The sequence below is a fragment of the Motacilla alba genome, chromosome 4, assembly GCF_015832195.1.
Source record: "Motacilla alba alba isolate MOTALB_02 chromosome 4, Motacilla_alba_V1.0_pri, whole genome shotgun sequence".
NCBI classification, from domain to species: Eukaryota; Metazoa; Chordata; class Aves; order Passeriformes; family Motacillidae; genus Motacilla; species Motacilla alba.
Window position 1 is genome coordinate 1,169,611 of NC_052019.1, and position 23,145 is coordinate 1,192,755.

The window sequence follows — 23,145 nt, forward strand, 5'->3', positions numbered from 1 at the left end:
TAACTTTGGGATGTGAGAATGCCCCGGCAGCGAGCGGCCGCATCCTGCCCTTAAGAACCAAAAAACTTGGAAGAGAAGCCTGGAACGGGAAGGGGAAAGAACATTTTGGAGCCCACAGGATGTGCTCCAAGGCTGCTCCCGCGCCCTGTGTGAAATCCTGGGAATTCGGGGAAGTTCCCCTGGCTGTAGCTGCCCCGACCCCGAGCTCGCCCCTTACGGGAGCAGGCTTTGGGCTGGTGCTGCTCGTGGGATGGAGCCCGGGGCTGTTTGCTGCTGCTGAGGGAGCTTTTCCCCCTTTTCCAGCTGATCCTGGCCATGGAGGAGCTGAGGCAGTGCCGGCTGCAGCAGAGGAACATCTCGGCCACGGTGGATAAGCTCACCCTGTGCCTCCCTGGTGAGGAACCTCCTCGGTTTTGGAGCTCTTTGGTGGAATTCCGCGTTTTTGGGTTCCTCCCTGGAGCTGGGGGATTCGGGATTCCCAGCTGTGTGCTGCTGTCTCTGAGCTGTGTTTCCCTTCTCTCCCCAGTGCTGGAGATGTACAGCAAGCTGCGGGAGCAGATGAAATCCAAGAGGTAAATCTGGGCTGAGCTGGGCTTTTGGGGGAAAGGTCCAAGGAGTTGCTTGGTGCCGGGTAATTTGAGGAGAATGTCAGCAGTTCCAAACCGGCTTTTCCAGGTTAAGTTTCCTGGGTTTTGGCTGCTTTTCCTCACAGTCCTGCTCCTCCTCCTGTGGTTCAGCTGAGGTTCAGCAGGTTCAGATTTTGGGAATTAAGGTGGATGCTCCTTGGTTTTTATGGCAGCTCAATGTTGTGCAAGGAACCAAGGCGTGTTACCAACTCAGTTTTATCCCATGAATGCCATCAAAGGAATCTTAATCCAGTCTGAGAGATCCCAGGGAATGAGGGGGGAATGCAAAGAGCTGGAAACATCGGGGGGGTGGGAGCTGGGGAGAAAACTTCTGCTGTAGAAATAATTCCTCAAGACGTGGTGCCTCCGCAGTGCTGGGCCATAAATCCAGGAGTTTCCCCAGCCTGCAGCTGCTGGGATGCTGAGGGATGAAAATCTGGGATATTCACAGGAATCCTGGTTAGTTGGGGCAGCAGGGAGTGGTTTTGGAGCCCTGGGGTGGCAAACTGGGCGTGGAGCAGCTGCTGAAGGGGAAGAGGTGCCTGCAGCTGGGTGCCAGGCTGGAGCAGCGACCCCACCCCTGCTCCGGGATCCCGAGGAGCTCCTGGCTCTTCCCAGGCCACTCCAGGGCAGGGATGGGCTCTCCAGATGTCCTTTTGGGGCTGCTCTGCTGGCAGCAGATGTGGGCTGAGAGCTGGAGCTGATCCCTGGGAATTCCTGCAGGGAATCCACCAGCTCCCCGTGCCCTCCTGGGCAGCATTTCCAGGGGCTGCAGCTGGGAATTGCTTCCCTTTTCCCCCTCCATTATTTGGATTGGTTCATTTAGAAGCAAACCCACACTGAAATCCACATTTCAGGAATACTGGGAGCCCTGGCTGGTGCTTTTCCCTGGTGTTTTTGGTCTGGATTTGATGGCTGCATTCAGCAGGCACAGCACAGATATTCCAATTTTCATCTGCTCCGGGTGTCGCTTGGATCACTTCAGGAGGGGCAGCTTTGGGATTAGTCTGGTTGGTGTTTGGGGGAATGAACTGCACAGACAGGAGGAATTTGGGGATGTTTCTAAAGCAGCTCAGGCTGTTTCCAAATGGAGAATCCATGGCCAGGAGCTGGAGGTGGAGCTGATCAGGGGTGATCAGGGTGAAGAGGGGGAATTTTTCTCTGAAGTGGCCAGAATTTAAGGAAGGGACAGAAAAGCTTTTTTTGCCACGGCTGTGTGGAAAATGGTGGAAAACCCCAAAATTTCTGGAGGGATCTGGAGGCTCTGGAGGGATCAGACCTTCTTATTTACCCCTGGCTCTGTGTGGTCTCCAAACAGTGAGAAATGGAATAATAAAATCCTGGAATGGTTTGGGATGGAGGAGACCCCAAAGATCACCCAACCGCACAACTCCCACACCCCAGGGTGCTCCGGCCTGGCCTTGGGCACTGCCAGGGATCCAGGGGCAGCCCCAGCTGCTCTGGGAATTCCAGCCCAGCCCCTGCCCACCCTCCCAGCCAGCAATTCCTTGCCCAGATCCCAGCCCAATCTCCCCTTTCCCAGTGGCAGCCATTCCCTGCCTCCTGTCCCTCTGTCCCTTGTCCCCAGTCCCTCTGCAGGTCCCTTGTAGACCTGGATGCTCCATGAGAAAGCTCAGGAATTCTCTGGGAATGTTCATCCTGCTGGGAGCTGAGAAATCCCCAGCAGGAACAGGAAAATCACCCCGAAAGGCCCCCCTGGCCCTGGATTTTACCCAGATCCTGCTTTTCCCCTCAGCTCCGGGCATGCGGAGCTGGGACAGAGCTCAGCTCCTCTCCGGGAGCTGCTCCCAAAAAAAACTGCCAAAATTAAAGACTAGAACTAAAACGGGGGGGTTTGGGGGAGGAATGGGAGCTGAGGATCCCCTGGAATATCAGCCCCAGGGGGTGTTTGTCCCTCGGGGTCACTGCCAGGGCTCTCTCCAGAGGCTGGGTTTCAGCACACCTTGGTCACACCTTGTGGGGAGCAGGACAGGTCCTGGAAAAATCCCTGGAGCTCAGGCAGGAATTGTTCTGAGTGGGAGTACAAAGGGCAGGGGTTTTCTGTGCTGCTCATTTCTTTTGCATGGCCAAAAAACTGTTTCTACCCCGAAATTCCAGCTGGAAGTGCCCAGGATTACCCACGGATGTGTCAGCTAAAATTCCCTTAATCCTTCCTCAAAGTGACTGACGTGAGGCTTATTGATCAGAAATATGTTTATTTGAGATTATATATATCTGCAATCATATATACAATATGTAATAATATAATATAATATAATATAATATAATATAATATAATATATTTATAATATTTAATTATATATTATTATAGATAATATATAATATATAATATATAATATATACTTATATAATATTAATATTAATACTATATAATTATAGAATAGTATATATAATATTAATATTATAACATATTATATAATAATTATATATTATTATATTATATATATTATTAAATACATATAATTATATATAATATTTAATTATATAACAATATTTAATTATATAATATATACAATATATAATATTTAACATATCAAATTATTTATATTAATCATTAATATAGAAGGAAATAAATGTAAAATTAAACTATATAATAATATAGCCAACGATTAAATTATTAGATAAATTTACAATATTGATAACATATAAAATATTTATTATCTATGATTTTATTTTGTTTTTAAACCCTGGTAACGCTTCCTGGGTGGTTCCTTTGAAATTGTTTTTCCCTTTGGCCAGAGCTGAGCTCAGGGCAGGAGGATGGTCCTGACTCTGTGGTGGTTCCACGTTCCAGTGAATGGCAAATCCTACAGATTCCCACGTTCCAAAGGGAAACCATGGGAGGGCATTTGGGAAAAATGAATTTCCCAGCTCGGTTTTCCATCTGGAGTCTGAAATTTGCTTTTATGCAGAAAAGGAGGATCAAACTGAATTGGGCATGGCCAAAAATCCAGAGGAGTTCTTTGTCCATGGGATTGCTGCATTTTTAAAGGTGCAAAATACTCATTTTGGGATGGAGAAGCCCAACCCTTGAGTCCATGACCTTCTCCGTGTTGGAACATGGTGTGGAACTCCTCTGTGGCTGGAGTTTTCACTTCTTTTTCTTGGGGTTAGATGTGTGAGATGGCATTTTCCGTTTGGACGTGGATGTTTGTTAGATTTTGTTATGTTTCAGGCTCTTAACTGTGAGTTTTATGGTGCTGGATGTCAACAAACTGAAAAATGGAGTTGCAGCTCTCCCTCTGCAAGGTCTTTCAAGGATAAACTCTTTAATTAAGAAATGAAATTATTTTTACTTTTAACTCAATAATTAACTACTTGTGGTTTGTAATGAGGACTTTTTCTTTAATTACACAATACTACTTAAACTCATGAAGAAGAAGGTGAAGAAGGACCAGCTTTTGCTTTAAAAAATTTATCTTGTTTTATATAAACTATATTTATATATATTTATATTTTTAAATAAAAATATTTTATTTTTATATATTTTATTTATATTTTTATATTACTGCATTCCAAAACTTTAAATTCTGAGTTTTTCTACTGCGTGGTATTACACACCTCTATTTAAACTACACACTTAGAATCTTAATTTTGTTATTTAACTTTGGAAGGTTTTTTAGCAGCCTCGGGTTCAACTTAGTGTTTTCTTGGGGTCAGTGCCTGTCAGCTCAGAAAGCCTGACATTCTCAGTACTCAGGTGTCCTGGTTTTGCACGGGAGACATTTAGGGAACTGATGCAAAGCTGATGATAAAATTAATGAGAATAAATTTTTTTTTTATACCCTTTTAAGGTTTTGAGCCTGCTTTTATTTTCTCCTGCTCCTGTCCCACAGCAGGCAGAGAGTGCACAGGGGATTGGCCAGCCCCAAACCCGCCACTCCTTGGGGCCGAGAAATCTCAAAATTGGTGAAATCACAAATTGGTGAACCAAAACTGTGACAACTCCCCCAAGGCTGCCCTGATGGGGAGACTTTAAAAAGTTCTGTGAAGGAGTTGAGAGATGAACGGGAATTTTGGTTTTTTTGGTTTCCAGGTTGTTTAATTTTTCTGTTATCAACAGTTCAGCACACCATCTACGTTCTAGACGTAGCATATAAAGAGAAAGGTACTAAAAAAGTTACGAGACACACAGGTTTAAGGTTTTTTAAAACTATTTTTGTCCAATTAACTCTTAGAACATATTTTATTTCTACCTTTCTACCAATAACTCATTATTTGTCTGTTCACACAACATCTGCACTGTGGTTCATTCTAACCAATCACCCTGTGCCACCAACACTGCAGAAGATGGAGCAGATGAAGAACAAGAAGATCAGACAATGCCCAAAATCCTCCATCTTGTCTATTTTATTTCTATTTTTGTCTATTTTATTTCTACCTTTCTACCAATAGCTAATTATTTGTCTGTTCACACAACATCTGCACTGTGGTTCTTTCTAACCAATCACTCTGCCACCAACACTGCAGAAGATGGAGCAGATAAAGAACAAGAAGGAGCTCAGACAATGCCCAAAATCCTCCATCTTGTCTATTTTATTTCTATTTTTGTCTATTTTATTTCTATTTTTGTCTATTTTATTTCTACCTTTCTACCAATAGCTAATTATTTGTCTGTCCATGCAACGCCTGCATTGCATCTCTTTCTGACCAATCACCCTGTGCCACCAGCACTCAGATGAAGAACAAGGAGATCAGACAGTGCCCAAAATCCTCCATCTTGTCTTCTATCTATTTTATTTCTACCTTTCTACCAATAACTAATTATTTGTCTGTCCACACAACACCTGCATTGCATCTCTTTCTTAAATAATCACTCTGCCACCAACACTGCAGAAGATGGAGCAGATGAAGAACAAGAAGGAGCTCAGACAGTGCCCAAAATCCTCCATCTTGTCTACTTTATTTCTATTTTTGTCTATTTTATTTCTATTTTTGTCTATTTTATTTCTGCCTTTCTGCCAATAACTAATCATTTGTCTGTTTACACAACATCTGCATTGCATCTCTTTCTGACCAATCACTCTGCCACCAACACTCAGATGAAGAACAAGGAGATCAGACAGTGCCCAAAATCCTCCATCTTGTCTATTTTATTTCCATTTTTGTCTATTTTATTTCTACCTTTCTACCAATAACTAATTATTTGTCTGTTCACACAACATCTGCACTGTGGTTCTTTCTGACCAATCACTCTGCCACCAACACTGCAGAAGATGGAGCAGATAAAGAACAAGAAGGAGCTCAGACAATGCCCAAAATCCTCCATCTTGTCTATTTTATTTCCATTTTTGTCTATTTTATTTCTACCTTTCTACCAATAACTAATTATTTGTCTGTTCACACAACATCTGCACTGTGGTTCTTTCTGACCAATCACTCTGCCACCAACACTGCAGAAAATGGAGCAGATAAAGAACAGAAGGAGATCAGACAGTGCCCAAAATCCTCCATCTTGTCTTCTGTCCACCTCCATGCAAAACCCCAAACCCCTTTAAGTTTTCCACCCTGTGGTAAACAATATTGCTGTATTTCACACACGTAGATTCCAACCCATCCCAAAGTCTTGGAAGCTTTCTCCACGGACGAAGGTTAAAAGCAGCGTTCTCCTGGGGGTCGGGACATCTCGGGACAGGCAGAGAAACATTCCCTGTGCCCTGGGTTCCCACAGAAACCCCGGGAGCAGGGTTCCAGCGGGCTGCTCCTGACTTTTCCCTGCTCCCCCCCAGGCACTACCCGGCCCTGAAGACCCTGGAGCACCTGGAGCACACCTTCCTGCCCCAGGTGAGCCACTACCGCTTCTGCAAGGTGATGGTGGACAACATCCCGCGGCTGCGCGAGGAGATCAAGGAGCTCTCCATGTCCGACCTCAAGGACTTCCTGGAGAGCATCCGCAAGCACTCGGACAAGATCGGCGAGACGGCCATGAAACAGGTGGGGTTTGGGGGCGTTTGGTGGGAATGGAGGATGGTGAGACTGCCATGGAACAGGTGGGATTTGGGGGCATTTGGTGGAAGTAGAGATTGGTGAGACCGCCATGGAACAGGTGGGGTTTGGGGGCGTTTGGTGGGAATGGAGGATGGTGAGACCCCCATGGAGCAGGAGGGGTTTTGGGAGCGTTTGGTGGGAATTGAGGATGGTGACACCGCCATGGAACAGGTGGGATTTGGGAGCGTTTGTTGGGAATAGAGATCGGTGAGGCCGCCATGAAACGGGTGGGATTTGGGAGCGTTTGTTGGGAAACAAGGATGGTGAGACCGCCATGGAACAGGAGGGGTTTGGGGGTGTTTGGATGGAATCAAGATTGTGAGACCCCCATGGAACAGGTGGGGTTTGGGAGCGTTTGGTGGGAATTGAGGATGGTGAGACTGCCATGGAACAGGAGGGGTTTGGGGGTTTTTGGTGGGAATTGAGGATGGTGAGACCTCCATGGAACAGGAGGGGTTTGGGGGTTTTTGGTGGGAATAGAGATCGGTGAGACCGCCATGGAACAGGTGGGGTTTGGGGGCATTTGGTGGGAATTGAGGATGGTGAGACTGCCATGGAACTGGTAGGATTTGGGGTGTTTGTTGGGAATAGAGATATACATGGTGAGGCCGCCATGAAACGGGTGGGATTTGGGGCATTTGGTGGGAAACAAGGATGGTGATAGTGCCATGGAACAGGTGGGATTTGGAGGTGTTTGGATGGAGTCAAGATTGGTGAGACGGCCATGGAAGAGGAGGGGTTTGGGAGCATTTGGTGGGAATTGAGGATGGTGAGACCCCCATGGAACAGGTGGGATTTGGGGGCGTTTGTTGGGGATAGAGATCGGTGAGGCCGCCATGAAACGGGTGGGGTTTGGGAGCATTTGGTGGGAAACAAGGATTGTGATACTGCCATGGAACAGGTGGGATTTGGAGGTGTTTGGATGGAATCAACATTGGTGAGAGGGCCATGAAACAGGTGGGGTTTGGGGGCATTTGGTGGGAATTGAGGATGGTGAGACTGCCATGGAACAGGTTGGATTTGGGGGCGTTTGGATGGAATCAAGATTGGTGAGACCGCTGTGGAACAGGTGGGGTTTGGGGGTTTTTGGGAATGAAGATTGATGAGACCTCCATGGAACAGGTGGGATTTGGGGGCGTTGGGTGGGAATCGCCCGTTTTTTGGGAAGATGTTGGAGGTTTGCTTGTGGTGTGGAAGTTCTGCTTCTCCGAGGCTGTGGGTTGAGTTTGGGATTTTGTTGCTGGGTGAGGAGTGGCTGTTCCTTCCCTGGTTGCTCCTGGAGTTTTATCTTGGATTTCGTTCTGGAGTTTTATCCTGGGGTTTAGGCTGTTGAGAAGTCAGGATCCATTGTGTTCTTGGCTTCTCCCAGCTGGAGTTTTCCATGGTTTTGTGGCAGTCTGGGAGGTGCAGTTGGGGGTGGAGCTGATGCCTTGTGCAGGCTGAGCTAGAGCAGAGGCTGGGCAGAGTTCCAGAATAAAGCAGGGATTTATTAAAGGATCTCCTCCATGGATACACCTTGGGCAGCACAAGAGCCCAGCCAGGGCTGCACCCAAGATGAACCAAAATGGTCCCAAAATGAACCCAAGATGAACCAAAATAGTCCCAAAATGAACCCAAGATGAACTAAAATGGTCACAAAATGAGCCCAAGATGGACCAAAATGGTCCCAAAATGCACCCAAGATGGACCAAAATGAACCCAAGATGGACCAAAATGGTCCTAAAATGAACCCAAGATGGACCAAAATGAACCCAAGATGGACCAAAATGAACCCAAGATGGACCAAAATGGTCCCAAAATGCACCCAAGATGGACCAAAATGAACCCAAGATGGACCAAAATGGTCCCAAAATGAACCCAAGATGGGCCAAAATGGTCCCAAAATGAGCCCAAGACGCACCAAAATGGTCCCAAAATGAACCCAAGATGGACCAAAATGGTCCCAAAATGCACCCAAGATGGACCAGAATGGTCCCAAAATGCACGAGCGCTGCCGGGGTCTCTCCCTTGGCTCAGCTCTGCTCCATTTGCACCTTGCAGTTCATTGTCCCGTTCCAGCTTTAGCCCAGGCACTCCCACCCTGCTTGTTTTCCTCTCTCCAGCCCACGCTGTTTGTGCTCCTGAGCTGAGGTTTGGGTCATTTGTCCTCGTCCCCAGCTGGAGCAGGAATTGTTTTGTGTCCCTGCTCTGTGCAGAGCTCAGCATCCCCTGCTGTGAGCCCAGCCCCACACACTGAAGCAGCACAGGACCTGAAAAATACAAAAACTAAAACCTGAGGCATCACAGCTCCCCATAACTCCATTTTCCACTCTCATTTTCCGCTTCCCCGCACAGGGAATTGATGCTCCTGGGAGACCTGGAGACACTGGGTTGATTCCTCAGTTTTGGGATAAAAAAGCAGGAGTTTGTGCACTGCAATTCCATGAATTTCGCGTCCTAAACTGATTTTAAATCCTGCCCAAACCTGCCTGGTGCCTCCCTTGCCTTTCCCAGTGGTTGTGTCTGTGAAGGATGAGCTGATGAACGGAACCTCCCTGGGTGTGCCTTGAATCAGGAATTGCCTTTCCCACTCCCCCTGGATGTCTGGATTTCCTCTCATCCCAGCCGGGGAGCGGAGCTGCGAGAGGCTCTGGAGCTGCTCCCCAGGAGGGTTTTGCAGCTTTGCTGGGATGCAGGGGCTGGGGCAGGGGGCTGTTCCTGCCAGGGGCACTGAGACCCTTCCCTGGGAATGCTGGATTATGGAAAGGACTTCGCTGGAATTCTCCAGGAGCTGGTGGCATTTTGCTGTTGTGTTTGTGGGCAGAGACAAATTCAATTTTGTGTCTTGCACAGCCCAGCCTTTCTCTGGAGCAGCCTAACCTGAGGAGTTTATTAATGAATTTAATTCCCTGTGTTCCGGTGCCTGTTTATCTTCCCAGCTCCTTCCTGGTTTTTTTGGGAAGGCAAACCCAGCCTTCCCTCATGGAATGGAGCTGTGGGGAGGGGCCAGTTGGCTCCTGAGAGTTCAGCAAACTTTTCATTCAGATTAAACTTCCTGAAGGTGCAGAAACCCCTCCCAGTCCAGCTGTGCATCCAGCTGTGCACGGGGGTGATGTCTGGGAGGGCTCCCGGAGCTGGATTTACCCGAGGCAGCAATTCCCAGAGCAGAATTCCTACAAAAACTCTCCTTTAGTTGCTTGTGGAGGCAGAGCTTGGGGAAGATCCTTCCTTGGTCCCCGTGGCTGGGCAGGAGCAGGAATTCCATTTCTTTTTGTTTCAATTAATGCAGGGAACACTTTATGTAATTATTGAATATTTTCTTTCCCCTGAAGGATATTTATCAATTTTAGGGACATCAATTTTAGGGTGGAGGTGTTGTCTGGTAGTTTCCAGTTCCATCTTCAGGTTTCTGGCAGAGGATTCCCATCTCCTGGCTCTGTGCTGAAGGACGGGGAAGGATGTGAACATCCAGCCACATCTGTGGCTTTTGGGTGAAAAAATTGGAGAAATTTCCATCATTTCAGCACCTTTTCTGCTCTTCTGCTTGGAGAAACTTCTGTTTCCATCCCCTCCCAGTCCACAGCGCTGCTCTTCCTGTCCCTCCTGCTCCTGTGGCTCCGTTCCTTCTTGTGGTGGTTTTTGTTTGCTAATTTGAAATTTTGCTAATTTTGAGGTTTTTGGTGAATGTACCAACGAGTGTGGTGGGTTTAGTGTTGGTTAATTATTAATGTACTTAATTTTTGCTGTAGAGTAGGATTAGGAGGAAGGTAAAGTAGGTTTAAAAATTTTAAAGGGTATAAAGAGAAATTTATTAACAGGAAATAAAAGAAAAAGTAATAAAAATTGGAACAAAACCTTCAGAATACTCCAGAACACTTCTCTATAAACTTTACATCACTTCCATGAATATCTCCTGCACAGAACCAAAACACTTCTCCATCTCTCACTCCGAGGGAATCCTGTGGCTTCTCCTGGGGTTTTCCTCACCAATTCCAGCCCTTCCTCCTCCTCCTCCTCCTCCTCCTCCTCCTCCTCCTCCTCCTCCTCCTCCCAGTATTCCCAGCTGGAGAGCCCAGCCAGGCTCTGGGGGTGGTGAGGGTTGGCTGCTCCTGCCCTGCCCAAAGTCAGAGTGGGAGCAGCCTGGAATGGGGGTCACTAAAATTCCCTGGAAATAACTGGGGGAAGTCAGTTCTTCATCCTGTGAGGGACAGAGCTGGGGAGCAACTCGTGCATGGTTATCGTGGAATCATGGAATGGGTTGGGGTGGAGGGGACCTTCAGGATCATCCCATTCCCACCCCATCCATGGCAGGGACACCTCCCACTGTCCCAGGTGGATCCAGCCTGGCCTTGGGCACTGCCAGGGATCCAGAGGCAGCCCCAGCTGCTCTGGGAATTCCAGCCCAGCCCCTGCCCACCCTCCCAGCCAGCAATTCCTTGCCAAGATCCCAGCCCAATCTCCCCTTTCCCAGTGGCAGCCATTCCCTGGCTCCTGTCCCTCTGTCCCTTGTCCCCGGTCCCTCTGCAGCTCTCCTGGAGCCCTTTGTCTTTCATTCCCCTATGGATGAAAGAGGGAATTTTACATCTTCCAGCTTCTCCAAATCCCAGTTTCCCCCTGTTTTACGGGAGTGTTGTGCAGCCCTCGGGAGGGTTTGGGAGCAGGTTTATCTCCAGCTTGGAGTCTGTGCTCTGGGGAGGGAGCTCCCTGTGCCGTCTCCCCTCGGAGCGCGGTGCTGCGTCCATCCCACGGCTCCGTGGATGGGTGAGGAGCAGCTGGGGCTGCCGTGGTGGGGCTCGCTCGGGGCAGGGTGTCCCTCCCAGTATTCCCAGCATGGATGTGGCTGGGTGTTTTCCCTGGATGCGCTCAGAGCTCTGGGAAGGAGCGGAGCTGGCGCGAGGCCTGCGGGGTCGGGGAGCCGCCGCTGGCAGCTCGGCGCGTTCGGTTTAAATTAGGATCATATAAATTCCTTTAAAATTGTTTGATTTCACCAGCGGGAACGGAGGAGGCCTCGCTACAATGGGAGAGGAAATGGGGTTTTTGTAACATTAGGAACGCGAGGCTGCCGCTGACAAGGGCTGAACATTTCATTTTGTGATAATCAGGAGGGTCTGGCCGCCAGCGCTCGCAGCCGTGGCCGCGCTCCCGGGATCGGGATCAGGGGAGCTCCCAGCCCCTCCTGGGATGGACTCAGGGAGGCATTCCCGGGGTCCCACACCGAGGAGCTCTCCCTGCCCTCCTTCCCTGCTGGGTTTGATCCCAGCCTGAGTTTTATTACCTGAATCCCGGGGGAATTCGCCGCGTTCCAAATCTCGTTGTTAATTACAGGGCCTGGAGCGGATGAAAGGAGCTGCACGCACTTGAACTCCAGTTGGACTTTGGCCCTGTGAACCTGCGTGTGTGTTTGGGTTTTGGTGGGGTTTTTTTTACAGGGCTCCGAGCTCCAGGCCTGAATTACATCCCATTAACACGTGCTGATATCCGGGCCGGCCTTTATTATCCCACTCCAGGCTGGAATGCGCCGGGCATGTGGAGGAGGCCACTGGGGATGGAGCTGCTGCGAGTGAGGGGCCAAAAACAACCCAGCCGAAAGCCAGCCATGGATCCAGGGCTGGGGACGGCCAGAAGTGTCAGTGCGGCCTCTGCGGAGGGCAGGAAAAGCAGGAGCTGATTCGTGGGAATCGCCGGGATGCAGCAGCAGAGCTGGGCTTGGATAGCTGGGGATCTGGGTTTGGACAGGGGCAGCTGGGATGGGCTGAGCCAGGATTAACTGGGACAGGTTGGTCCAGAAGGAATTGGGACAGGTTGATCCAGGATGAATTTGGACAGGTTGATCCAGGATTAATTGGGACAGGCTGATCCAGGGGGAGTTGGGACCATTGATCCAGGATGAATTGGGACAGGCTGGATCCAGAAGGAATTGGAATAGGTTGACCCAGGATTAACTGGGACAGGCTGGATCCAGGAGGAATTGGGACAGGTTGATCCAGGATTAACTGGGACAGGCTGGATCCAGGAGGAGTTTCGACAGGTTGATCAAGGGTGAATTGGGACAGGATGAATTGGAACAGGTTGGTCCAGGGGGAGTTGGGACAGGTTATCCTGGGATTAATTGGGACCGGCTGATCCAGTGGGAATTGGAAGAGGTTGATCCAGGATTAATTGGGACAGGCTGATCCAGTGGGAATTGGAAGAAGTTGATCCAGGATGAATTTGGAGAGGCTGATCCAGGATTAATTTGGAACAGGCTGGATCCAGGGGGAGTTTGGACTATTGATCCAGGATGAATTGGGACAGGTTGATCCAGAAGGAATTGGGACAGGCTGATCCAGGATTAACTGGGACAGGCTGGATCCAGGAGGAGTTTGGACAGCTTGATCCAGGAGGAGCTGGAATAGGTTGATCCAGGATGAATTTGGGCAGTTTGGTCCAGCAGGAGGAGTTGGAGCAGTGGGAATTCCAGCTGTGCTGGGTGGAAGGTGATGTTCCATTCCACCCCAGCCATGGGCAGGGACACCTCCCACTGTCCCAGGTGGATCCAGCCTGGCCTTGGGCACTGCCAGGGATCCAGAGGCAGCCCCAGCTGCTCTGGATAACCACTGGGATTCCTGATGTGTTTTCCAGCCTTGAGGATTCTGGGATTGTCTCCCCAGGGAACACGTTCTGCTTGGCCAAAAACCGTGGGAATGTTTGTGTGGGAATGAAGGATTTGGGGAGCACAAAGGAAAAGCTGGAGCTCTGAGTTCAGGGTGTGAAATCCAACATGCAAATGAAAAAGAGAAAAGGGACTCAGCAGGAGAAACTGGGAGAGTCTGCTGGAAAGGGCTGAATCCTTTGGGAAGATCCTGCCTTGGTCGCTGTGGCTGGGAAGGAGCAGGAATTCCACAAAGTCCCATGAGGAAGGGCAGAAATAAGGGAAAAAGGGGAATAATGGAATCACGGAATGTTTGGGTGGGAAGGGACCTTAAAGATGATCCCATTCCCACCCCATCCATGGCAGGGACACCTCCCCCTGTCCCAGGTGGATCCAGCCCCAGTGTCCAGCCTGGCCTGGGACGCTCCAGGGATCCAGGGGCAGCCCCAGCTGCTCTGGGTGACAAAAGCTGGCGTGGACACCGAGGTGCTGCCGGGGTTTTGGTGGGAATGCAGCTCTGGCCATCAGCTGGAGAGGAGGAGGAGGCTCCTCAGGGCAGGGATGAGCAGCAGCTCCATGGACAGAGAGCCTTGTGGGAAATTTGGGACGCGGATCCAGGTTTGGATCCCTTCCCTGCCTCCCACCCCAGCCCTGCAGGTCAGAGATCACACAGAGCCACGTGGATCATCCCAAGTGCCTCCTCCACGGATCTGACGTGGCCTCTTGTGCCTACAGGGATTCCAGAGTGACATATAAATACAATTCCAGAATAAAGGAATTCCTGGATCCATGGAGCTGCTGCTGTCCTGCGGCTTTTCCCCACTCTGGGAACTTCCAGCAGCTCAGGATCAAAAGGCAGCTGGAATTAGGGAGAGAAAAGTCTCGTGGGTGAGCAGTGAAGGGAGAGATTTATTTGTTCTTTTCCCCAATTAACTGGCCTGGAGCTGCTCACTGGCATTCCCTGGAAATGCTGGGATGGCTCTGGAGGCAGGCTTGGAGCACCCAGCTGCATCCTGCAGGGTTTTAGGGGTGCCTGGATTTCCAGGAACCCTGAGCTCCCTGGGTTTATAGTTGGGTTGAGGATGGGAGTTCCCGTGGGTGGTTTGCTCTGTGCTCCTGGTGGCTCTTCCATGTGGAGCTGGAATTAAAGTCGATTTTTCCCAGGAGTCCAGGGTGTCCTGAGTGTCTGTCGGTTGGTTTTGAATTTTAAACTCATTTTTGATACCTTGGCTCTGTCATAAAATGTGTCACCATGGTGTCTTTTAAAAATTAAATGAAAATTGGCATTGAAAAAAAAATATGACTGACCTTTGGGTGCTCTTATTCCTGCTCTGCACAACCCCCGTGGAGCAAACAGGACAAATCCAGCCCCTGGAGCTCTTCTCCTTGGTGCAGTTTGGATCCCAGGCTGGGATTTCGCAGCAGCCCCTCCCGCCCTGCCCAGCAGTGCTGGCTCTGCTCTCCCCTCACTCCATCCTGGGCATCTCTGTGTTCTTTCTCCAGAGGTTTGGAGGCAGGCTGGGGTGGCACAGGTGATGGAGAGCGCTGGGATTCCTGGGAATGCTGGGATCACTGGGATGTGCTGGGATCACTGGGATGTGCTGGGGGCACTGGGAATGCTGGGATCACTGGGATGTGCTGGGGGCACTGGGAATGCTGGGATCACTGGGAATGCTGGGGGCACTGGGAATGAATGCTGGGATCACTGGGAATGAATGCTGGGGGCACTGGGGTGTGCTAGGATCACTGGGATGTGCTGGGATCACTGGGAATGCTGGGGGCACTGGGGTGTGCTGGGATCACTGGGAATGCTGGGATCACTGGGATGTGCTGGGATCACTGGGAATGCTGGGGTCGCTGGGATGTGGCACGAGGCAAAATCCTGGCCCTCCCTGGGTTCTGTTGAAGCACATCCACGTTTCCCCCCCTTGCAGAGCCAGCGCTTCCCAACACTCCAGGGGACACAGGGACATTTCCCAGTCTCCAGACACTGCCTGGTGGCCTTTTGCTGGCCCGGAACACCGTTCCAAAAAGGCACTTTGGGTCGTGTTCCCAGTTATCCTGATAACCCCAGTTATCCTGATAATCCCAATTATCCTGATAACCCCAGTTATCCTGATAATCCCAATTATCCTGATAACCCCAGTTATCCTGATAATCCCAATTATCCTGGTAACCCCAGTTATCCTGATAATCCCAATTATCCTGGTAACTGCAATTATCCTGATAACCCAAATTATCCTGATAATCCCAATTATCCTGATAACCCCAATTGTCCTGGTAACCCAAATTATCCTGATAACCCAAATTATCCTGATAATCCCAATTATCCTGATAACCCCAGTTATCCTGATAACCCCAATTGTCCTGGTAATCCAAATTATCCTGATAATCCCAATTATCCTGATAATCCCTGGCATTTCTGGGCTCTGGGTGACACTGGGCAGCAGAGCTGGAACCATTCTGGGCTCAGCTGGATCCTGGTGCCATTCCCGGGCAGGGAATGTCCCCGTGCTGGGTGTCACCGCTCCGGTGGCATTCCGTGTTTTCCAGAGGTCCCAGAGGCCTGGCTGGCATCTGTGCTGTGCCCATGCCAAGGCTGGGCTCAGCTGGAGCCTCGCTGGGGGCCGGGGTTTATCCTGCCCCAGGACTTCCAGAGGCACCCCCAGAGCTGAACTTCCCGCTCCCGTTCTGGGGGTTTGCCTAAACAAGGCAAAATAAGGCTGGTTATTAAAAACTGGGAGTCTTCCAGGCCTGGATGCAGCAGGAGAGCCTCGGAAAGGTCGCTCTGGTGGCTGGGAGGATCTCCACAGCGGGGTGGGGATGATGGGATGGGGGTTTCTGCTCCTGGGCAGGTTTGGGAAGCAGGAATTTGATTTTCCAGTCGAATTTAGGAACGAGACCTCCTTAATCTTCGCTCCTGCCGCACGTCTGCTGGGGATATTAAAGTCTTAGGGGAGGAAATGCATCCTTGGGGCTGGAGAGATGGGAAGGGACGTGGGCAGCCACGGGCTGGGCTTGCAGGATTTCGGGAAGAGGCTCCCACAACGCAGGGGATGCTGTGTCCCGCTGGAGAAACAATGAATGCAGAGGAGTCACTGCCAGAGCTCTGAGTGCCTGGCTTTAAACACTGTCAGAATTTAGGGGGTGTTCACAGCCATCCCCTTCCTCCTGGCAAGGAGGAGCTGGATGAGCAGTGGGAATTCTGCCGGGCTCTGCCTCAGCATCCTCTGGTTAACCTCCTGCAGAACCTCCTCGAGGAAAACGGGGAGGAGATTTTTTTTTTTTTTTGTTTTGCGCTGGGTGAAAACCTCGGCCAGCTCTGGAAGCCCCTGCTATTTTTTCATTACGCCTTGGCCCCAAAATGTGTTATTTTAAGAGTGTTGAGCAGCCCTCTCCGGGCAGGGGAGCCATCGCTTGCCACTGCTGTTTGATCTGGAAGCTTTTCGAGACAAAACCTCCCCGAGCGTCTGCCCCGAGCCGGAGCCTCCGCTCCCGTCACCGCGGCCCGGATCCGTCCAGGCCCGGAAAGGCCTCCAAGATCATCAAGTCCAACCTTTGAAGTTTGGGACTTCTGGGTTTTCTTCACTCTCCGGGCTCTGGAGATGAGGTGTGAGAAATCCCAGAGGCAGGAGGTGGCATTCTGTGGGCTCTGTCACCGCGTGCCACCCCCTGCTGGCGCTCGGGGAGCCCCACTGGTGCCAGGGATGTGCTGGGATGGGATGGGAGCTACAGGAGAAAGGAGCAGGAGGAGATGGGAGTGATCCGAGAACTGGGGAGGGGTTCTGAAGTGGCTCCTGGGGTGAAGTGGCAGGCCAGGAGCTTGAGGTCGGATGCGATCCCTCGGCGCCGCGGGAGCCGCCGCGGATGGGAAAGGCGAGCGGGAGCGTCTGGAAGTGCAGGGCACATCTGGGGAGGTGCTGAGGGCTTTGTGCAGATCTCAGCAGGTTCTGCCCTTCCTCGTGCTTTCCCTCTGCTCCCTCCCGCATCACAGAGCTGCAGTGCAAATGTGCTTATTGTCATAAAAGGGCTTTTTATTCCCCGTTTCCTGGCGTTCTGGGGAGGTTTCGCTGTTTATTTAACAGGAGTTCTGTGCCTTTAAGTCTGAGTTGAAAATTTATGCTCCATAGGAAGTTTATTAATAAATGGGCATCCCTCTCAATTCCTTTTATGACCTCAGAAATGAAACTGCTAAATCATGGCCTTTTTTATTTCAGCATCTGGGTGAGGAAGAGCTGTGGGGCATGGCTGCACCAGAAAATCCAACGTTTTAACTACAGGGCAAGCATGTGCTGGCCCAGCTTTTTGTGTGGCTGCCTTTCAGACCTTTAAAAAGTCTTGAGATGTTAGAAATGAATCCTTTCTCTTACAGTCATGGCATGGTTTGGGTTGGGAGAGGCTTTAAAGATCATCCAGTTCCAGCCTTTTTCTGTGAGCAGGGACAACTTCCACATCCCAGGCTGCTCCAGAGCAAATCCAGCCTGGCCTTGGACATCTTCCAGCCCCTGGGGTAGAATTAATAGTTAATGATTAGGCAAAGTGCCAGGTGGAGGCAGGAGCAGTCCTTGCTCAGAGCCATCAGGAATGGCCGCTGTGTGTGTGGGTTTTCAGCTGGGAAAGAGGAGCCCTGAGCCTCCTTTCGTTCAGCCTGGACTGGGATTTTTGGGTTGGGCACTGTGAGTTTTCCTGCTCTTGCTTCTCCTGGTTTCTGTTTTGAGGCTGGGAAGCTGCTCCCAGGAGCACCAGGATCCCGTGGCTCCGGGGCTGAGGCAGCTCACACTGACCCCACAATAAACTCAATTTGTGCCTGGTTTGGTGTGGGGGAGCTCAGGGCTCTGGGCAGCACGGCCCTGCCAGGAGAGGTGATGGAATCACCTCAGAAATCTCTGGGAATGGCTCCCACCAGGATGCTGCTGCCCAGGATGATAAATTCAATAAAAACAATAAAAATGTGGCTGCTCATAAACCTTTTAAATGGACTGGGTTTTCCCAGATTTCTCCTCTTAAAAATTCCTCGTGTGGTTTTGGTAACAGGAGGGGTTTGATCTCTCTGTGCTCTCCAGCTGGGCACTGCTCCTGCCCTGCCACTCTGGAGATGAGGAATCTCAGGAGGCTTTGGGAGCATTCCTGCTGTCCCACATGGACTGGAATGGTTTGGGTGGGAAGGGACCTTAAATCCCATCCCATTCCCATGCCAAGGACTGTGCCAGGGCGCTCAGAGTGTCCTCAGCTGGAGCTGCCAGACGTGGTGGATGTGGCAGAATCCCAGTGCCGTGCCCAGGTCACAGCTGGGTACCCAAACTCCGAGTGCCACGCCCTCCCCAAACTGCCCCGAGCTCAGACCTTGGCTTTTGCTCCAGGTGAGCAAAACCTGATCCTGCCTGCAGATGAGGCACCTGAAACCTCCTGCACAGGGTGCCAGCTGGACCAAAATCCCCTCCTGGGAATGTCCCTGCCCTGGAATTCCCAGGGAGCTTTGTCCAGGCCTTCCTTCCCCGGGCTGGGAGTGACCCGGGGGGGAACAGCTCCAATCCCCAGGGAATTCACCCTGGGGTGGAACGAGATGGAAATGGGTCCGTGCTGAGGCCTGGGCTTCTTCCAGCTGCGGTGCAGTGGTTTGGCTGTGAGGGAATGCTGGTTCAGGGAATGCTGGTTCGGTTTTCAGGGAATGCTGGTTCAGGGAATGCTGGTTCTGTTCTCAGGGAATGGTGGCTGAGTTCTCAGGGAATGCTGGTTCTGTTCTCAGGGAATGGCAGTTCTGTTTTCAGGGAATGGTGGCTGAGTTCTAAGGGAATGCTGGTTCTGTTTTCAGGGAATGGTTGTTCTGTTCTCAGGGAATGGTGGCTGAGTTCTAAGGGAATGCTGGTTCTGTTTTCAGGGAATGGTGGCTCCATTTTCAGGGAATGCTAATTCACTTGTCAAGGTATGCCAATTGTCAGGGAATGGTGGCTCAGTTCTCAGGGGATGGTGGTTCCATTTTCAGGGGATGGTGGTTTGGTTTTCAGGGGATGGTGGTTCCATTTTCAGGGAGTGGTGGTCTGCAGGCTCACAGTTTGTGGTGGCTGGCAGTGGGGTGAGCCCCATCCCTAACTGGGTCCATCTGTGAGCAGCAGGTGAGCAGCACTGACAGCAGCGAGCCAGGGAGTGCCCAGGTGTGACCAACCACAGAGGGCACACAGGGGCAGGGCATGACCATGAGGGGATAAAAGGCTGGGCTGGAGGACAAGAGGGACAGACACTTGAAGAATTGTGGGCTGGAATGGTGTCACTGTGTGTGGGCAGATGCCTGAAGCCTTCAGGTGAGGTGTTACTGTGTGTGGGGGATGCTTAAAGCCTTCTGAAATTGTGTGGGGACACTCTGTGTGTCGTGGCCATCTCACCTGTGACACGTGCTGTGACAGTGGTTCAGCTTTCAGGGAATGGTGGTTCCATTTTCAGGGAATGGTGGTTTGATTTGCTCTTCAGGGCATGCTGGTTCTGTTTTCAGGGAATGGTGGTTCCATTTTCAGGGAATGGTGGTTTGATTTGCTTTTCAGGCCATGCTGGTTCTGTTTTCAGGGAATGGTGGCTCCGTTTTCAGGGAATGGCAGTTCAGCTTCCTGGGAGTGGTGGCTCTGGTTTTTAGGGAATGCTGATTCATTTTTCAGGGAGTGGTGGCTCCGTTTTTCAGGGAACATGGTTCTGTTTTCAGGGCATGCTGCCAAGCTGCCTGCCCTTCCCGTGACACTCTGGGACAAATTGCAGCCAGGTGCTGCAGCAGCCACCGAGGGGATCCCACAGCAGCCCACGGCTTCCCTCCCCTCCAAGGTTTTTTGCAAAACCCTCAAGTTCTGCTGTCAGGCTCAGGTCATTTAAACCTCTCCACATATTCTTCCAATTCCCATCTATGGCAAATTTAGAGCAGCTTTCATTTCAGGGAAAATGTCCTGCACTTCCTCCAGGCCAGGAGGAGCTCCTTTGTTCCCCTTTCCTGGTTTTTTGGGGCAGGACAGGTTCCTGTGGGGACAGGCTGGGACACCCCGGTGGCTTTGATTTGGGATCTCCATCTGCTGCTCATCACTTCTGGCTGCCCAGGAGGCTGGGAAAGGCTGGGCTCCAGCAGCACCAGGGACATTCCCTGGCCCTGTGTTTTCAGGGAAGGTGGGATTTGGGGTTTTCATTTAAAATCTTTGCATTTCAGTGGTGGGTATTGACCTGGGCCAAGCTCACCTGTGCCTCAGGATCGTGGGATTGTTTAGGTTGGAAAAGCTCTGTGAGATCTGAGCCCAGCACTGCCCCGTGTCCCCGAGTGCCACATCCACAGGGATTTTGAGTCCCCCAGGGATGGGCATTCCCCCATTTCCTTTGCAGGTTTGGGAGGGAAATGTGGGTCCTGATGTGTTCCTGTTCCTGCTGTTGCAAACACCTTCCACAGACACATCCTCTGGGCATCTCAGGACTTTCAAAACTCAGGAATTGGGCAAAAACCCATTCAGAAAAGGACAGGGATGGGAGGGAGCAGCCTGTTGGAGATGATCCTGCTGGCCTGGAGGGGTTTTCCCTGGCATTCCAAGTGTGCAGCCCTGTCCTGCAACAGAGGGCACAGAGCCTTCCCGTGCCTCTGGCAGATTTTGAAAGAGTTTAGGAAGCATTTGTTGGGAAGCACTGAAGCCAGATCTTGGGAAAAGGAAGAGGAAAAGCCGTGGGATGCAGCTGGCTCGGGGTGTTGGCTGTGTCTGATGCTGGCATGGGTGGGAGGGGGGAAGGTTTGGGGCAGAAACTGCTCCTGTGTGTGGAGAGGGAGGAGCAGGAGGTGCCTGGAGGTGTTGGTGTTTAACCTCCTCCCTGAATGCAGAGGCTGAGGGAGTTGAGCTTCCCTGGGCAGGTGAAATTCCATTTCTGCTGCTTCCCCACTGATCCCCGTCCCCCCGTGCCAGCTTTCCCTTGCTGTGCCCCTTAGGGCAAGAGCGTTCCTCTTGGAGCAGCTTCTGCTCCAGGGTTGGGTTTTTCCATGTTTTCAGCTTCCCAGAGGAGTTGGGAAGCCCTTGGGAAGCCTCCTTGGCACTGGGGATCAGATCCCAGGCAGGGATGGGAACGCGTCCCGGGCGGAGCAGCGCTGAGTGTTTGGGGTTTCCTGGGATTGTCGCGTTCCCGGCGCCTTGTCCTCGGGATCCTGCTGGGCACCCAGCTCTGGATGTCTCAATTGTGGCCTTCTCCTTCCAGAGAACATCTCCAAAGGCTGCGGAAAGTCCTGGATTAAGCAAAGCAAGGACAGTTCTGGAGAGGAGCAGTTCTTACCCCTGAGCTGCTTTGGGGTTGTCCGAGCTGGGCTGTGGGGACTGGAACCTTCCATGGGGTATTGGCAAGGAATTCCTGGCTGGGAGGGGCTGGGCTGGAATCCCCAGAGCAGCTGGGGCTGCCCCTGGATCCCTGGCAGTGCCCAAGGCCAGGCTGGACAGTGGGGCTGGATCCACCTGGGACAGTGGGAGGTGTCCCTGCCCATGGATGGGGTGGGATGAAGATGCTCTTTAAGATCCCTTCCAACCCAAACCATTCCAGGTTCTGGAGCCAGGCTGGAGAGCTGGGAATGCTCCCCTGGAGAAGGGAAGGCTCCAGGCAGAGCTCAGAGCCCCTGGCAGGGCCTGCAGGGGCTCCAGGAGAGCTGCAGAGGGACTGGGGACAAGGGACAGAGGGACAGGAGGCAGGGAATGGCTGCCACTGGGAAAGGGGAGATTGGGCTGGGATCTTGGCAAGGAATTGCTGGCTGGGAGGGTGGGCAGGGGCTGGGCTGGAATTCCCAGAGCAGCTGGGGCTGCCCCTGGATCCCTGGCAGTGCCCAAGGCCAGGCTGGACACTGGGGTTGGATCCAGCTGGGACAGTGGGAGGTGTCCCTGCCCATGGGTGGGGTGGCACTGGGTGGGATTTAGGGTCCCTTCCATCCCAACCCATTCCACGATTCCATGATAACTATTGCTCTGGGAACTTGTCCCTCCTGTTAATTTGCCCTCTGGGCCAACACCCCCTTTTCCACTTGCTGTGTCCATGAAGGTTGACATCTCCTGGATTCTTCCTCTTTCCAGTACTTTCCCCTCTATTTCCCACATAATCCAGATTAGCTTTTTCCTCTCCTTTTTTTCTGCTTTGCCTCTTACGGCCTCTGTTCATCCCTTCCATCCACGTTTCATTAAAACTTGGAAAATCCATCTCTGCCTTGTCACCCTCGCTAGGAGCTGGGGCAGTGGGACAGCATGGAGAAAAGCTGGGTGGATCTTCCACCTCTGTGGCTGCTGCCTTGGGCTCTGAGTGGAGAAACCTGCCCAGACATGGATGTGCTCCTCTCCTGCAGCCAGGGCTGGTTCCTCTCCAGGGATTTGTGGTTCCTCCCAGGAGAAGGTGGCCAGGTCGTGTTCTCCAGGGATTTGTGGCTGGCTCCTAGGAGAAGGTGGCCAGGTCGTGTTCTCCAGGGATTTGTGGCTAGCTCCTAGGAGAAGGTGGCCAGGTCACGTTCTCCAGGGATTTGTGGTTGCTCCCAGGAGAAGGTGGCCAGGTCATGTTCTCCAGGGATTTGTAGCTGGCTCCCAGGAGAAGGTGGCCAGATCACATTCTCCAGGGGTTTGTGGCTGTTCCCTGGAGAAGGTGGCCAGGTCGTGTTCTCCAGGGATTTGTGCTTGCTCCCAGGAGAAGGTGGCCAGGTCATGTTCTCCAGGGATTTGTGGCTGGCTCCCAGGAGAAGGTGGCCAGGTCGTGTTCTCCAGGGATTTGTGGTTGCTCCCAGGAGAAGGTGGCCAGGTCGTGTTCTCCAGGGGTTTGTGGCTGCTCCCAGGAGAAGGTGGCCAGGTCGTGTTCTCCAGGGATTTGTGGCTGCTCCCAGGAGAAGGTGGCCAGGTCATGTTCTCCAGGGATTTGTGGCTAGCTCCTAGG

At 51.5% G+C, this 23,145-nt stretch overlaps 1 protein-coding gene across 4 annotated transcripts in view; it reads left to right on the forward strand.

Moving 5' to 3' along the window:
- EXOC6B (exocyst complex component 6B) overlaps positions 1–23,145 on the forward strand; it is a 376,533-nt gene that overhangs the window by 126,416 nt on the left and 226,972 nt on the right. For all 4 annotated transcript variants that reach the window (XM_038134227.1, XM_038134228.1, XM_038134230.1 and 1 more), the window contains 3 exons: positions 304–394; positions 527–572; positions 6,377–6,581. In XM_038134227.1, the coding sequence (XP_037990155.1) occupies positions 304–394; positions 527–572; positions 6,377–6,581 (342 nt within the window). The remainder of the gene's footprint in view (positions 1–303; positions 395–526; positions 573–6,376; positions 6,582–23,145) is intronic.